Below are 17,156 nucleotides of genomic sequence, written 5' to 3'. Positions count from 1 at the left end.
ACATTGTGTTTTTTTCTCCCCCCCCCCCAAAATCGCACAGCAGAAATCGTAGCCTTTTATTGCTGTTAAGTTTTGGAGAAAAATTTATAGTTATGCAGGGATTCTGAAAGTTAGAAAGAGCTGTTTCCCTTGACCTAATAAAGCGACCTCTTTATTTTATTTTTTAAACTTTTTTGAAAGGTATTGTTCTATATAATAATACTATGTCATCATCAAAAGTTTAAGTACAAAAAAAGAATATCGAAAGAATATAAATTTAAAATTTAACCAAAAAATCCGAAATGGCGATGGTAAAGGCATCTTAAGTACTTTTTTATGAAATATTTATGTTGCGAAATGCTATTATCTTACGCATAAAATATAGAATTGTACAAACAATACGCAAAGCTGATAGTTTCCCCCATAAAATTGTTTTAGATAATCAGGTTTCCAAAATTCGATGGGAAAAAAAGTTGTTAATGCTATTTTAATTTTATTCGAAAAATAAGTTGCCAAAGTAGGGAAAGAACGGTTTATGACCGTAAAAGCTGAATCCGAGATAAAAACGAATTTCAAGACGGACCGAAACTTTTTTTCAACTGCGCGTCCGTTTCCACTGTGAAATAACTCTCGAGTAGAACCAATTTTTTACGTTATTTATTTGTCAAAATATGGAAATTGTCTAAATTGTAAAATATAGCGATTCAATCGTGTTTTTTTTTACATTTTGAGAACTTCCCAGGAAGGTTCCTTAAGAATTTCGAATCTCGTAAAAAATTTACGAACTAGTCATTTTTAATGAACGTATCGTTAAACTTCAAAAAAAAAAAAAAAATATTGTATTAAAATAAGACTGCTGAATCCTTGCTTTTTATGCTTACTGTTTTAGTTATAAAAAAAAGTTAAACCATTTTATTAAAATTTGTTGTTCTTGTTAATCAAAAAAATATTTTGCCCCCCAACCAAAGTTTTATGTAATTTTATTTAGAGTGTGGAAAAAAACGTTTGCTACAAATTTGAGTAGTAAAAAATTTTTTTAATTTCCGACAATTATTTTTTAAAATACTATGGTGAAGAAAGGACTCGTTTGAATATAATGTTTTTGACAATTAACTCTTTCCCTCTTCTTCAGCAAAACACGAACACCTTGCATACAGTCGCAACATAATCTTTTTTTTTTTTTTTCTGTTTTAAATTTTATTTTTCTTGTTGTAATATAATTTTAGGAGTTAAAGGATCAAATTCAAATGACAAAAAACAAAATTTATGTTTTAATTCATTTTACTTATTGAGTTGAATATTTAAAAAATTTTAATTTTTTTTCTCTGAATTTTTGACCTCTGAGCCTTTTCAAAGAAAATTTTTCCCAAATACAACTTATATTCCAAGTATGAAACTTTTCTACACCTAAATTTTTTATATCGCTTTAAAAAAAATTCAAAATAAGGGGTTTTTATTGTCTTACCTTAGCATTGCCCATACCCTTACCTTTGTCAACAAAAGTTAGCATATTACAACCTACCCCCCCCTCCCCGTTGTGTGCTTACGTAATATTTGAACGCATCCCCCAATAAAACTGAATATTAAAAATTTGTAAATAATAATAGTGAATATTGATTGGTTTATAAAATGGTGTAGTTATAGTATGCTATAATTCATATTAATATTTTATTACCCAATGTTTTGGGTTTACGACCATTATTGTTCAACTCCATAGCCTTGTGATTTTAAACCCATTCCAGAAGACAAAGGAACTCCTGGATCAAGTAGTGGGAGAAATTTGCCGTCGTGGAAGACTTTTTCGATAGAACCAACCCGCATTTTCGTTACATGGGGAGGAAAACCACTAAAACCTCCCACGGTCAACTTGACGGCAAGGGGACTCTAACCCATGATCCGTCTTCCACTGAGGATATTTTACGTCATCACTGTGGCCGAAGCAATTCGGATGCGGAATTCGTATCAGCCAGTCATCTCTAGAATTCGAACCCAGTTCACCAAGGCGAACGCTCAATCCCCTGAGCCATCACGGCTCCAGGTATTAATATTGAGTTCATTACGTGTAAGTCGTTTCAAAACACTGAAATATTGGGTGCTATGGCAAACAAACGTTAAATAAATTAATAAAAAAAAATCCGCCTTTTGATCTAATAGGGTTTTTTGATGCTCCAAATGATTTAAAACGCTTGAAACAAATAATCACCACTTATACATTATTTTTCTCTACTATTTCTCCATCATTAAACATCATTTGAATATTTCTTTTCAACGTTAAAAAAAAAGAGAAGGAAAAAGAAAAGCAATTTATAACTGAGCGGTAGTCATGTCAAATTAATTAAGTTACATCAACTATAAAAGCTGAGTTTTTCCGGTTACTCTACTCCAATCTATCGTTTTATTTGTGCGAAGAGGATGCGAAGGCGTTCGTAAACTAAGTACTATTTGAATAACCTTGCCAAAAATAGAAGGGAAATAAAAACACTTAACTACTGGCTTTCTTTTTGGCTGTGTGCCGGATATTTCATTCTTAACAAAGTCCACCGCCTCTGTCATTTTACGAATTTTTTTCATTTTTATTTAACTAACTTCTGACCTAGATTAAGAATTTTCTTTCATTTCTGCAAAAGAATTTGTGTTTGAATGGTTGCTACTTAGAATTCCTTTTCATTTGACGCCAATGTTCAGATCATACTCTATCTGTAATAATACCGATATTTGTGAATCTGTACTTGATTAAGGGTTATGCTAAGTTCAGATATATTATATATTTCTTCAGTTTAAAATAATAATAATTTTGATTAATTACAGAAACGAGAAATCGCTTAATTGCGATCACTGATTACCTATTGGTCAAATTTTTATCCTCTGTATAAACGTTTTTAAAACTCCATAACATTTTAAGTAATGGGTTGCAAAAACTGCATCAATTTATGTTTTCTGGATTGGCTTTAAATTCCGGCCAATATACGTTTCTTAAAACGTCAAAATGTTTCTTCCTTTTTCTCAGTACTCATATTTGTATTAAAATCACCGGTCAAGACAGTAATTTGAAATAAATTAACTATAAAGAGAACACAAAAATACTTTAAATCAATGTTATGTTAAAACATTAAAAATACACTCTGGTGAATAAAAAAAGAAAAAACTCTAGTCTGGAAAGCGATAAACTTCAAGAAATTCCAAAATTATCGTCTGCTTTTTTTAAAATTTGATTTTGTGCTGTTATTTTACTATTGCTTACGTTAGCCTGGATTTTATGATTTTTACAACTCTTTATTTGTGATTATGGTGTTGATGTTGATCTAGTCATAAAGACATAAAGTGTTATGTCATGATAGTCTTAGAAAACCCATTTTCCCAATGAGTATGATACTGAATGTGATTCTATGTAACATGCCTTTATCGGAATTTATTATACCTTTGTTTTAAAATGTATATGTTTGTCGTTGTGGCCTACCCCTGACAAGATCCATTGGACCGTTAACCCTTAGAAAATCGAGAACCAGAAAGGGGGAAGCGTATAAGTCTTCCCTGAAAGACCCAAACAGTCCAGGATGTGTTCTGCAGAGGCCTTCCTAGCCTAGACTTCTAAGATCCTCCTGCACTCAATGAACGAGACTCTTTTTGTGTCTTCTTGCTAATCTTTAAAATGCCTTCGTGAGTTGTTTAGTTTTAACTGGCGATCCTCTGCCTAAACCACAAGTGAACCCATGAATAGTCCGCACGCGATGGACGATGCAGCATCAGATTCTGGAACAACATAGTCATAAGAAGAAGGTGAATTGCAGCTTCTGTTGTTCTGGGGAATTTGAACACCATAAAGGTAGAAGTCTGTCTTGGCTCATGGTGGTGTTCTTATTAGTTTGGCGCCTACCCTTCAGCCTGTCCGGCTTGGGAGACCCTAGCAAGCTACCGCTGGTAAAGACCTCCGCGTCATTGGTGCTCAAGCCTCTCTGCCCCGTATATGTTTATGAATCTGTATTTAGCATATTTATCTTTTCTAATATAAGGTACATATTATTTGTTAGTTGGCAACGCCTAATGTAACTTCTATGAATCTGGTAGCATATAGAGAAAAGGTGTAAGCAACAGTATTGTTCCCCTAATTATAAAAAGTTATGTTATCACTCTCGTCACTTTATTTAGTAATTATTAGTACATAATAATTAGCACATGTGTGAAAAGTTTTTCGAATATCTACTCTAACATCTTCTCCAGATATCGCGAAAAGTGAAAGTAACATTATAGAGCTCAAACTTATGACCGCTCTCCTGACTGGATCATGTTTTCGAAATTGCGGCTACCTTCCATATTTTGAGGGTCAAAATTCCAAATCCGTTGAAAAAAGTGTTATTTAAAGAAAGAACGTTTATGTGTATGGATAGTGATTTAGATTTAACTCGTATAACTTAAACTGTATCTTTGTGAACTCTGCCTTTCATTTAATTTCGCTCAGCTTAATCCCTTTACCCCTAATGTTAAAAATCGCCTGTAAGAAAGAAACTTATTCTGTAAATAGACAATGCACCTGTGCTTGATATTTGTACTAGCAGGAATATACTTTTTTAATTTAAATCTTTTTTTTTAAACTTTTTGATTCAAATTTTTTTCCGAAAATTTTTGTTTGGTGTGATGCATTGATTTTTATGAGAAAAATTCTCTATTATATTAAAGTTTTGATCATATATTTAAAAAAAAAAAACTCTTTAAATTAATCTAAACAATATGTAGAATTTGTTTACCAATTTTCGTCATTAAACCCTCTAAACAATTCGAGTAGTTAAAGATCGAACTAAACAATCCAATAGTAAACATTAAAATGAAGCTAATTTAGCAGAATTAGTGTATTTTTACATTCATGTAACGTTACTGTTGACTAGATTCTCAGAAATTTTTTCGTGATACTTTCTTTAATTCAAGAGTTTGTTTCACATTTTACTCGTTATTTACTAATTTTTTTTGCAGAAATATTTCTAGTTTTGTTAGTAAATTAAACACAAATAATATAAAATTTTTGTACAGTTATTTTATTATTCAATATTTATAATTTAAAAATAGCGTTATTCCATTAAAATGAAAATTCAACCCCACTACCTCTTTCCTGTGCTAGTAATAAAAAAATGCTTATCGTTTTGTATTGTATGCTTTCCGTTTGATAAATATCGCCTGTTTAACTTTATTTGTAACTGAGGACCGCAAAAATTGCGTCACATGTCAAGTATTTTCTTCATTCATTGGTGCAATCATTTTGATCTTTTTTTCTATTTTCTTTTCCTCCTACAAACAAATATGGCGTTGTTTCGAGATAACGCTATCTCTAGTGTGTTATTTATCTCCCTGGTCAAGGTGTAGCTTCTTTAAGGAAATGTCTGCTCGATGTCCCTTTCTATAAACAATGTATCTGAATAAGCCTGTCCGGTATAATGGAAAAGTTGTTTGTTTCTTGAATGGAATTAACGGATAATGATACCAGGAACAGTCAGTACCTGTGATTGGATTACTCGTTATTGGATTTTTCCTGTCCGCTGATGGTTTGTGATAAGCCCATGAAGGGCACGAAATATCAGAGTATTTTACCTAACAATGCTACTAATCCTGGTTAGTATTGTATTTTCTTTTAATCATATATAAACGCATTCCATTGGAACATATTCTTTCAAAATTCTTACCTTTCCTCACATTTTTCACTAGAAGAGATTTTTATAAGTTAAATAACTGAATTAAGTACAAAGAGAGTGTTCGTCAAAGTTTATCTTAATTGTCTTTAATTATTAAAAAAAATATTTTTATTAATATTTTCCCTTTTAGAGCTTTTATATTGAATATTAAAAAAGATTTGAAAATACTAATTTCTATAGAGCAAAATTGAATCGCCACTTCTGACCGATGGCGGTTAAAAAAATTTTAACCGCCATTTGTCAGAATCCCCCTTTTTTTTCCGAAAATGCACCCCGTGTACATTTTTTTCTTCTGGAATTCGAACCCGAATAAGATGACCCAAGCTCGAATCGTGCCGACGTAAACTATCCTCAGAGGTAGACAGATCATGGGTTAGTCCCCTTGCCGTCAGGCTAACCGTGGGCAGTTCTCGCGGTCTTCCTCTTCATGTAACGCAAATGCGGGTTAGCTCCATCAAAAAGTCCTCCACGAAGGCGATTTCTCCTTATACTCGATCCAGGAGTTCCCTTGTCTTCTGGATTAGGTTCAAAATTACAAAACTACAGAGTTGTACATTAGTCGCCGTAAACCCTAAACTGTTCATCGACGGTTATAAAAAAAAAATTAAAATTAAATATTCACGGCTAGAAAATCCTGGAAAATATATTGGAAAATTTAAAAAATTCAGTTTAATTCGATCATTAAACAATTGTTCAATTAAAGGATACTAATTGAACAACGACGTCTCCAAAAATGCCCAATTTACCTGTAAAAATAATTTCCGTGATATGTATTTTTATTATACATATTCTACGTGGTGCTCCTCAACCATTCGATCCGTTAAACGTTAAAATGATCCAGTAGTCCCCTTATCTCCCTGGTGTGTTTAAAACTACAAGGTTATGGGGTTGAGCATTCATAGTCGTAAACTCAAAATCGAGTCAGCTATCCAACTGCGGTCATAAAATAAAATAAGTATGGAATATTCTAAAAATTACTTAATTTCGCTTTTGGTTTCATAAAATGTTACTTCGTTTCTGAAATGAACCTTTAAATGTTAACCCTATTTTCAGAAATGCCTCTCATAATTAATATCAAGTTTTTTAAACTTTGTAATATTTATAAATAAATAAACATTTAAAAGTTAAATTGTTATACTTTAATTCTATTATTGAATAAAATCAAGTACGCTATCCATAGCCTCACGAATAGAAGGAATTTCGAGTAACGTAGAATATTCCAAATTTTATCAAATGTATTTATTGAAATGTATTTATTCTAAGCAGATATGCGGCTCGTCGAAGCGATTCAGGTTTGAATCCTTGCTATGGCTGCTCAGTTTATGTTCTACTTCTGGCACTCGTCAACCACATTGCTGACATAAATATATCTGGATGATTTTCGTATCGTGATCTGTCGTGCCAATTACAATCGCCAAGGTGCCAAATAGAATTTTCAACTTGACTTGCAATTTTTTATTTATTTATTTTGTTAAAGTGTCTCGTGAACCACTGCCCGGAAGTTACCAAGACTTGACGATTTATTCTGCCACATATACGGAAATCTCCCCAATATGTTTCGAGTAGGTAACTGATTTTAAATTAGACTTCTCCTGGTATCGGGCAAATCATGTGAGATTTTCATGATGTTTTTTCGCCATGCATTCTCAAATGCGGCTTCATTTCACTCAATTTTTCCATTAAAAGTAGTTACAGTGCTTGATCGAAGAGCTCTTTTGTCTTCAGGGTTCGGTTCAAATCCACAAGTCTGCGGAATTGAACATTAATCAGCTGGTGATAAAATATTGTATTAAATAGTTAATGACCTATCGCCATTATTTAACGGGAATTCTCTGTTTAATGGTGCTGAAAATAATGTAAATAGATAAATTCTAATCTGTAAGTACATTTTCAGTTTTAATGGGAAGGAACGATATTGGTGGTTGTACCTTTTGTCTTATTTTTAGAAAGTGGGGAAAAGGGAACATTATTTATAAACCTGAAAAACACTTGTACTCTTTTCTCGACAACATCATTAGTGCACGTGTATTTAAAACTAGACTTTAGATAAAGAAAAATAATCTTTTTTAAATTGCCGTCATTATTTTGTTGCCCAATAAAATTTATTATCTGTCTCGTTTAATTGTTTCGCTAAACATCCTCTTTTTCTTTTTAAGAATTTTTTTTTCCCCAAAAACATTTTGTTAGTATATTTTTAATTTGAAATAAAGTTTCATGCTTTTTGTCTTTCCTTTCGGGTTTTTTCTTGATGTCATTAAAAACATCAAAATCTTTATTGTTTAAGATTTTAAAATAAATAAATAAGTAAAGTTATAATAGTAAGCACTGTAAACAGAAAATATTATTTATCAATTTTTAAAATTGAGTTTTCTTTATCTTTCAAAACTTCAGAATTGTTTTCAATTACGAGTCTTTACTATTAATTTTTACCATAAAGTTGTTTTTCGAAACCTCTGTCGTCATACGAAATAATACTTTTTGTGCGAATAACATGTTATTTTCATAACTGCTGTGAGTTTACAACAGTCATTCATAACTGTTAGAACAAGATTCATGACTGTTAGATCAAGTGTAACCTATCTAAAGCCAGCGTTGTCTGTGCTTATTCAATGGCGCATAACGTCATTAGGTAGAAAAGCCTGCATGTTTTGGGCACTTAAAAATTCTCACAAACTGAACATAAGGCAATGATTTTGATCATTTTCATGTAGGTGAAAAAATGTCGCCAAATAGACAATTTTTTTAAAAAGTGTAATTTTCTTTGGCGATAGGGCTTTAAAAACTATAAGTTGTTCGATTCGAAGCAACACCTCCTAGAAAAGAGTAGGCCTCTGCACGGGTTACCATAAATGTCCTTTAGTAGTCCAAACGTAATGACATATTTCGTATTTTCAACCACTGCGCAGCTTAGTACCCCGAACGTAATGACATCTTTCTTATTTTTCATCAACTGCGCAGTTAACTTCGTCACATCGGACTACTAAATTGATCCGTGCTGAGGCCTTCAGACTTCTAGGTGTTGTTCGAAGCCTGATAACCTGTGTTCGGAAAACTTTATTTTTTGCAAACTCTTTCGCCTCTGAAAAAAAAATCCATACAGTATTAGTGCTTTAAATTTGAAGCAAAGCTATAATTTAAACTATGTATACCATCTTGCTGTAAAGAGATATCTAGGCTTTAGCACGGCATAATAACTTACATATTTTAAGAGTTATTAAACTTTCTTTGAAATCGCGAATTTTGGCTAGCTTTTTCCAACCGGGATAAAAGTTACCGAAATCGGTGAATAATTCTCTATGTTGCAAATTTTTATGTACGCAAGCAAGGTAGCGTTGTAGTAAATTTTCAAATATAAAAAATTAGGTAATTAACGGTTTTATTTTTGAAAACCGTAGTTTTCTATATACTAACGTTTTGCGCTATTTTCATTAAAAACATAAAAACGCTAAATTAAGTTAGGGAGCCATGGTGGCTCAGGGGATCGTCTCTCAATGAGTGGACGAGTCTCAACGGTGGCTGATTGATACATATTCTGCACCCGGCTCTCGCCGACCACAGTGCTGACCTAAAATATCCCCAGTGGATGAGGAATTAGGGTCCCTTTGCCGTCGGGCTAATCGTAAGAGCTTATCGTGGGTTTCCTCTACTTGTAACGCAAATGCGAGTTAATTCCATCAAACAGTCTACTAGTTTCTCCCTATGCTTGATCCAGCAGTTCCCTCGTCTTCTGACTTAGGTTCAAAATTACAAGCTACGGAGTTGAACATTGGTAGTAGTAAAGTTAGAATTGGGTCGCCTATTTAACGCCGGTTATATAAAATAAAGATAGGATAAAATTAATCTAACAGTCGTGAGTAACTGTTGCAAACTCTCACCAGTTATAAAAATAACACATCAATTGCAGAAAAACGCATTTCTCTTAACTATATAGAAAAATGTAGTCTTGTGAAAGGGGAAAAAAAAAACTTTTCGGTAGTTTACTTTTCAGATTTACTGAACTTATACTGTTAAAATATATTTGATGTTGATAATTTTGTATCCAAACTCACGTTACTATGGTAACCGATAGATGAAAATGTTAGGTAAAGGATCCTATATTTTTTTTTTATCAGTGTGCTTATTGCGGTTGTGTAATTTTTCATATTTAACTTAGTGGGCTTGTGCTATGGGCTCTTAATATTTAACTAACGTAAGTTAAAATCTGGTAACAAATTTGATTTTTTAAATGAAACGAAACCAGTAATAACGTCACTTGAGCCTTGGTCGCTCAGGGGATAGAGCATTCGCCGTCCAATGTGGTGAACCGGTTTCGAATCCCAGACATGGCTTGTCCATACGAATTACGCACCCGGCTCGCGCCGATCATAGTGCTGACGTAAAATATCCTCAATATAAGATGGATCTTAAGTTAGCCCCCTTACTGTCGAGCTAACCGTGGGAGGTTTCCATGGTTTTCCTCCATGTAATGCAAATGCAGATTTGTACCATCTAAAAGTCCTCCGGAAGGCAAATTTCTCTCAATAGTTGATCCAGGAGTTCCCTTTTCTCCTGGATTGGGTACAAGATTATAAAGCAACGCAGTTTAACATTAGTGGTCGTAAACCCAAAATTGGGTCTATTGTACAACGACTGGAAACTTACCTGCTGTTTTGCAACATGAATATTTACCCGCCATTTTGCTATATGAACACATCTGAAATGTACTGAATTGTAAAATTTAGCGTTGGCTTCATCTACTAAAATTTCATCTTTTAGTGCAAAAAAAAAAATTACTGTGTTTTAAATTTATCGAAACCAGCATGCAATTTTAAGTACTAAAATTTATGGATTTATGAATTTTAATTATCCTTATTACGAAATTTGTTTGTTCTTATTACACTAAGTAGTGTAGTTACTGTCGATTAAAAAAAGAAAATTCGTTGCAACTGAAAACTAAAATATTTTTCTGTGAAGTTTGTACAACCCTAACATAATATTTCAATAAATATTTATGAGTTTCGAGCATTTGCTGTTTAGCCACTAGTGGTGACCAACTTGGTACAACTAAACAAACATAGAAGTCGGTCACTGAAGATTCAAAATGTTAAATATTCTTTAAATATCCACATGGATAAAATGTATTCGTTTCAAAATGCAATATTAAACTTGGGGACTTTTACAAAACTTGTTGTGTCTGGGGAATTATAAATTCGTCTTTTCCGAAGTATTTTTCCGTGGGTTAAATATTTCGTATCGTTTGAAGACTTTTAAAATCGTTTTAATACCTAAGGGGTAAGGGAACAATCTGAGGCCTAAGTAAGTTTGGAGCATGTAATCGAATTTTCAAAGCCTTTGAAATATGATATTGATTTTCTATTTATATCTTAGTTTTCTCTTCTGGTTTACTGTTAAAACTGGGTGAGAAATGTAATATTTTATAGATCCCTTTGTTATTATGGTATCTTTCTTTTTTATCCAGCCTTTTCAACAAAATAATAAAATAAAATTATTGGAAACCGATAATTGAACTTTAAAAAAAAATCGTCTGCGTATTTTCTTGATTAAACATAAAAAACTATTTCTCCCTTATCTCAGACTCGTTGGAATGATTTCACAATTATAAAAATATATAATATGTGAAAACAGTTTTTTTTAATTATTTTTACTGAAAGGAAATCTGGAATTTAATAAAATAAAAATTATTTTTATCTGGGTCATGTTTATTTTTTACAGCTGTGGATGAAAATGAAAATTATTAGTGTAGCGACTTAGCTAAATAAGAAATGATAGTGTATTATTTGATAAAAGCATACAATTTTAACATCATTAGTGCGTGCTATTAACAAAATTTTAGAGTTTGGCAGGGAGGTCAAACGATTTAATGTATCGAAGGAAAATTAGTCTTTTGACGTGCGTGGTAGAATTTCTAAGCATAGCGGTAAAAAGATAACTTAATTGGTGGTTACTCATACCTTGTTTTTTAAAAAATGAGATGGGGTTAAGAAGGAAATGATATTCGTTTTTCTGCATTTATTCGAAAAATGTATGAAAATGTCTTTTTATTTAAAAGTTTTTCGTATAATATTGCTTATTTAAACAGCAAAAAAATATTTTTTTCTTAAAGATTTTGTCTAATTTGGAAAACAACAATTTTTATATTTTTAACCCTTTGAGGCAGATGGAACACCGATGTGTTTTTAATATAAATATATATATTTTTTCTTATTACATTTTTTTTATTTAATGATTATAATTGCAAGCAAAACTATGTTTTGGTAATTATTAACTATCAAAATACAGTCTACTAATAAAATCTATTAGGTTATTGGAATAATATTTGTACTAAAATATAAAATTCACAAAAAAAAAGAAAAAATAGTTTACATTTTTTTATTTATATTTAAAAATTTATCAATATTTTTGTATATGAATGAAATTCAAATTATCAATATATAATGAATATATGAATGAATATCACTTTTTCAAAAATGTATCAATTTATTATAATACTGATTTTGCAAATTAAAGAAATTTCAATGATGGATAGCCGTTTCTCTCAGATCTAAATTAATGCAAATTTGAAAAATTGTTTGGAAGATTTTACCTTTAACGCAATAAGTAATACACTGGTGTTTCATGCTGTATTTCATAACCATAAAATATTAAAATGCTATATATAATATTTTTCACTTATTTTGACCTTAATTAAAGTAAAAAAATAGGATAAAAATAATACAAAATAATTGAAATTCTACGTCAATGGTTTAATCCCCTCAAAATACTTTTGAGGTCGAAAATTTAACAGTATTATACAAAAAGTTTAATTCCCCTTAAAAGTTTATACACCCGCTGTTGAAAAAACTTTACCTATCTGCAAAACATGTTTTTCCTTCATTTATGTCATGCAGAGCCAATTGAGCTAAGCAGAAATTTACCCTTTCATCTGCTTTCAGTAAACAAAATAATTTATTTATGAAAAATGTTAGGCAATACATAATATTGCGTAAGATTGCCCACTGCTGCCTTTCTTTGGCATCTGCAAGGCAGACATGTAAACATTGCAATAAGTAATAATGGAATTTTTTCTCTCGTTTATTTCCGTTGTTCAGAACCCAATTACTGAGGCTTTTTCTGTTGAAATCGCTTACATAAGAAGCATGCTGGGAATTCGGCATTCGTGTTGCCTATATTCATTCACTTAGTTTTCTAGGATCAACTGGTGGTATTGGTCTCGCTTGTTACTTATTTATTTTTGCTGTAATGGAAACGTATTGTTAGTCATAATGTATTTGTTCTGGTCTCCAGTTTCGTTTTGTTGTAGGGGTGCTTTGGCGATAAGAGTTTGAAAAATTGTTTGCTAAGCAAGCTGAAACAATAGAAAATTGTCTTACCATTTCGCTGATATTATACTCTATATCTGCGGAGAGAATTCGATTAAAATTAAAAATTTTAGACACTTAAAATGCGTGGTAGAGTTTTTTAAAAAAATTAATGGTTAATTTCCAATTATTTTTATTGTAAAAAAAGGGATACTCAACTATTACGAAATTTTTTCGTGTTTGACGAAACCGTTTCTATTCTCAAAGAACATTTTTTGTTCGATTGACGAAATGACTGTCGTCATTTTTTTTTTTTTAAAAAGGAAAAAAATCTTATATACATTAATCGTATTTAATGTACTAAATTTTCTAATAATCTCTTTGTCATCAGAACCATGGTGGATCGATATCACCATTACACAAGGACAACTAGAGCAGGGAGATAAATTTACACTCAAAACAGGATTCGAACCTGGGGTCTTCGTGATACGAAAACCAACTCCTTGACCACCCTACAGACGGATTGCATTTATCTTCGCTTAATTTTCGATCGTCTAGACTTCATTATAGTTAACAATTTCCCACACTGCACTAGGATTAGGTTATTAGTTGAAAAAACATTTTCATCCTACATTTGAGAGTTTTATCATGAATCACGTGATTTTTGTGGCGAAATAATTTTTCGAAATGATTTTAACAAAATACAGCTCAAGGATTACTTACTTAATCATCTAAAGTGAGAATTTTATTTCTGAGAGTGTGTGCCAACTGCAATTAAATTTTTTTTCTGATTTAAATCCCAGAGCACTTCGTTTCAATTAGCAAAGCGTTAGCGGTTGTTTTGTTTTAGCCTACAAATTTTATAATAAAATAACTGGCACATTGTTATTTTTTGGATTTAAACAAAATTTTCGCTTAAGGATTATATAATTTGCAGTTTAATTTATTTGACATTAATATCTAGCCCAAAAAATTGTCTATGTATGATAGGTACCTACATGAAAAAAACAAATGGTTGTATATTTATGTATACTATTTTAAACGAGTTAAAATAGGAAAATTTGATACGAATTTACTTAAGTCATGAACCTATTAATGCTCCGTATCGAATGAGAAAAGTTGTAGTGCATATATTTTCATACCCAGTGAATCTTTCTTTGTTTTCTAACACATTAGCTTTCAAGAAGCCCTTGTTCTTTGACTACATGACGATTTTTAAAGTTCATACAGTTAATACTCATGTTAGAAACTATGTCGTGCATAGTGCAAAAAAAAAAATAATAATTAGGTATTATTTTAACCCTGAATAACTTTTGATCTAATGATCTGATCCTCTACTGGATAACAATAAGAGAGTAGCCCCTCTGAGACCAATGGGAAATAAGACCCATATTTTAGTTAAGAAATTTTTGAAATGCGTGCCTCAGTCATTTTTCTTTTTGTTTGCTTTTTAAAAATATAAACAAAATTTAGATAAAAAATAATCTGCCATTTTGAAGGATTTCTGCTACCCGGGGGGTACAGACGGAATCTAAGTTTAGATATCTCGCAGTAACAAGCATATGACTGAATTCCAGCTCATAGCTCACTTTCTCCTAATTATTTTTATTTCAAGGTTCGCACAAATATCCATATATGACCTATTTATCGAATTTTTTTTTCCTTGTACGCTTTGATTTTTTTTTCTTTCTTTCTTTCTTTCTTTGCTCGGAAATACCGCCTCTTTGCGTTCGACAGCGATACACGAAATGGCGTGCAGTTTTCGATAATATTGCATTTTAAGTCAAAAATCGATTGTTGTATGCCGATAAGAGCGAAATTTTCTTCAGTGTATGAAAAAAAAAAGTGTCCTATCAAGAAATGTGATATTTTGTATATGTTTACTCTTGGTTGTGAAGGAAATAATTGAAGAGGGGGTGGAAGAGGGAGGTATGTAACATTTTAAAAAAATCTAGTTATTTTCGTTCGTAAAGTAATGTTTTAAGAAAATGACTTTTTCAGGTGCGTTTGTGTTAAAAATTTGCGTGATATTGTTAAACTTCGAAGAGTTGCATTTTGTTAAATTCACAGTTTCGTTAAAAAATACTTTGTCAGCTGCAGCTAAATATAATATTTTTGATCTAAATTAATACCAAAAAGAAAGAAAAAAAGTATGAAAAATATGTTAAAGAATGTGTTAAATAAAAATTCTGCGTCAAAGGGTTAAGGATGCCATTTATTTCAACGGTCGTATTATTATTCAACACGCCTTAAAATGTTTAACTGCGTAAGAAGTGACGCAAGGAAGCATTTTAAGCTGCACTAAAAAAAGTAGTTAATTAGAAGTGGAGCCCAAAATTTCGACTTCAACAGAAGCGCTATTTATGCTTTTATGGAAAACACATAAGAATTGGCAATTAAATTAAATCGATGAATGTTAACAAGTAAATACTTAATGAAATTTATGAAGATACATACGCCTCTAGAAATAAAATTGGAATAAAAGTTAAAATTCTTTTCCGTTTTAGAGAAGTATGTATGTATATATATATATATTAGCACAAAGAAGAATTCATAAAATAAAATAAATCTAAAAATTTAATGGTAAAACTTAAAGGTTCTCTTCAGGACGCATTCCTTCAGGATATTAAATGCGATATTTCAAAATAAAGAATAAATATTTCAAAATTTATATCCTTAGATATAAATTTGCCAAACAATAAATAAAATATATATATATATATATATATATATATATATATATATATATATATATATATAGGAACACTGGTGCGAACTTCATTATCGTGCTTCTTAAACTTGATACAATTTAACACCTTATTATGGTTCTAACAACTGATATTACGGTTCTAAGTTAAACAATTATTGAGAGTCTACGATTCTGATTTATATGAGATTGTTACTTTCAAATAAAATTTAATTTTAAAAGTATAAAATGTTAATTCTACTGAAGAAGAAAAAAAAAATTTCTTTGCTCTAGTACTCCTAAAAACAAATCGATCTCCCTCCCATTGAAACATTATACTTTTTTAAAAGCTCTGGAGTTGAGCTAGAAATTGAAGGGTAGCAGACGTAAATTGATGCTATGCTAACCCATTCATAACGTTCGATAAATAAGCTTTATCGAACACATCATCCATTATGTTCAAGACAAACGTCTCCGACATAAATGTATTGATTTTTTTCTTTCGAAATTTTGGTCATCATACAAACTGTCGAACTCTCTTCGCTATAAATGTCCTAGTTTTTATTTTATGGCACTTTTTTTTCGCATTCACCTTGTATTCATAACCTTCATAACTAGGCTTTCGTGTAAAAAGTTTTTGTCTTTCTTTTTTCGTTCAATGACAATTTTCAGTCTGTTTCTACTATTTATTACCATATGTATTTTTGTTCAATGTCGATGGTACGATATAGCAGAGGTTCCATATTTTTTTTCTTCGGCTTTTGGAACCCTGAATGCAGACCCATGTAATAAGCGCATGGTGCGTAGCGTTTTTAAAAAGTATTTAAAAGTGCCTATTTTTGATTTACGTTTTTTAAAAGCCCTTAAAGGTGCTTTTTTTATTCGGGGTCTGTAAAAAGTGCCTAATTTTCTACCTTTTGAAAAGAGATATTTTCTTTGTCATGTCGATTGTCGTCGTAAATTACAAAAAAAAAAATGCACGATTTTCACAATTTTCTCTGCAATATTTATCAGAAACTAGTTGTTCTTATCATGATTATGTAAAGTTTTTGAAAATGTTTTTGAATTTTATTGATTTTATGATTATAAAATAAAGAACTTTATAAACGATAGAAAAATTTTTTTTTATTACTGTGCAGATCCTAATTATGATTTTTTTTTTTTGGAAAGTGATTAAAAATATTTTTTGAGTGCTTAAAAAGTACTTAAAAGGTGCTTATTTTTTGTTGAAAAATCTGGCTACGCACCCTGAAGCAGGAACACCGTTCGCGGAAATTTTTTTACTATCTCAGAAGAAAAAAAAAAATTTTAAAAAAATCCGCCTTTTCAAAGACTGTTTTTCTTTTTTCAAATTTCCTAGAAGAAAAGAAACATTCATTTTTACGCTTTTTCCGTCAGTGCAAAAGCGATTAAAAATTACATTCACATGATTTAAAATCACACATTGCAATTCTACTTACGCGATTTAAGATCGCACATCGTGTTTCGTATTTTCACGATTTTATATCAAACATC

The 17,156-nt window shown here is 31.1% G+C and overlaps 1 protein-coding gene across 3 annotated transcripts in view; it reads left to right on the top strand.

Annotated features, from left to right (window-relative positions):
* Nucleotides 1-17,156, top strand: part of LOC107447625 (putative phospholipid-transporting ATPase IM) — a 198,969-nt gene that overhangs the window by 141,601 nt on the left and 40,212 nt on the right. Inside the window, exon 1 of one of the 3 annotated variants that reach the window (XM_016062577.5) lies at nucleotides 5,259-5,577. The exons of the other annotated variants lie outside the window; for them this stretch is intronic. Within the exon in view, the coding sequence (XP_015918063.1) occupies nucleotides 5,508-5,577 (70 nt within the window). The 5' untranslated portion in view covers nucleotides 5,259-5,507. Of the gene's footprint in view, nucleotides 1-5,258; nucleotides 5,578-17,156 lie in introns of those variants that run through there. 3 annotated transcript variants of the gene reach the window in all.

This window comes from Parasteatoda tepidariorum, chromosome 4 (assembly GCF_982258835.1).
Source record: "Parasteatoda tepidariorum strain Cologne lab strain chromosome 4, Ptep-v5.0, whole genome shotgun sequence".
Classification (NCBI taxonomy): domain Eukaryota; kingdom Metazoa; phylum Arthropoda; class Arachnida; order Araneae; family Theridiidae; genus Parasteatoda; species Parasteatoda tepidariorum.
The sequence above is the reverse complement of the archived record's forward strand: the minus strand, read 5'-3'. Positions and strand labels throughout refer to the sequence as shown.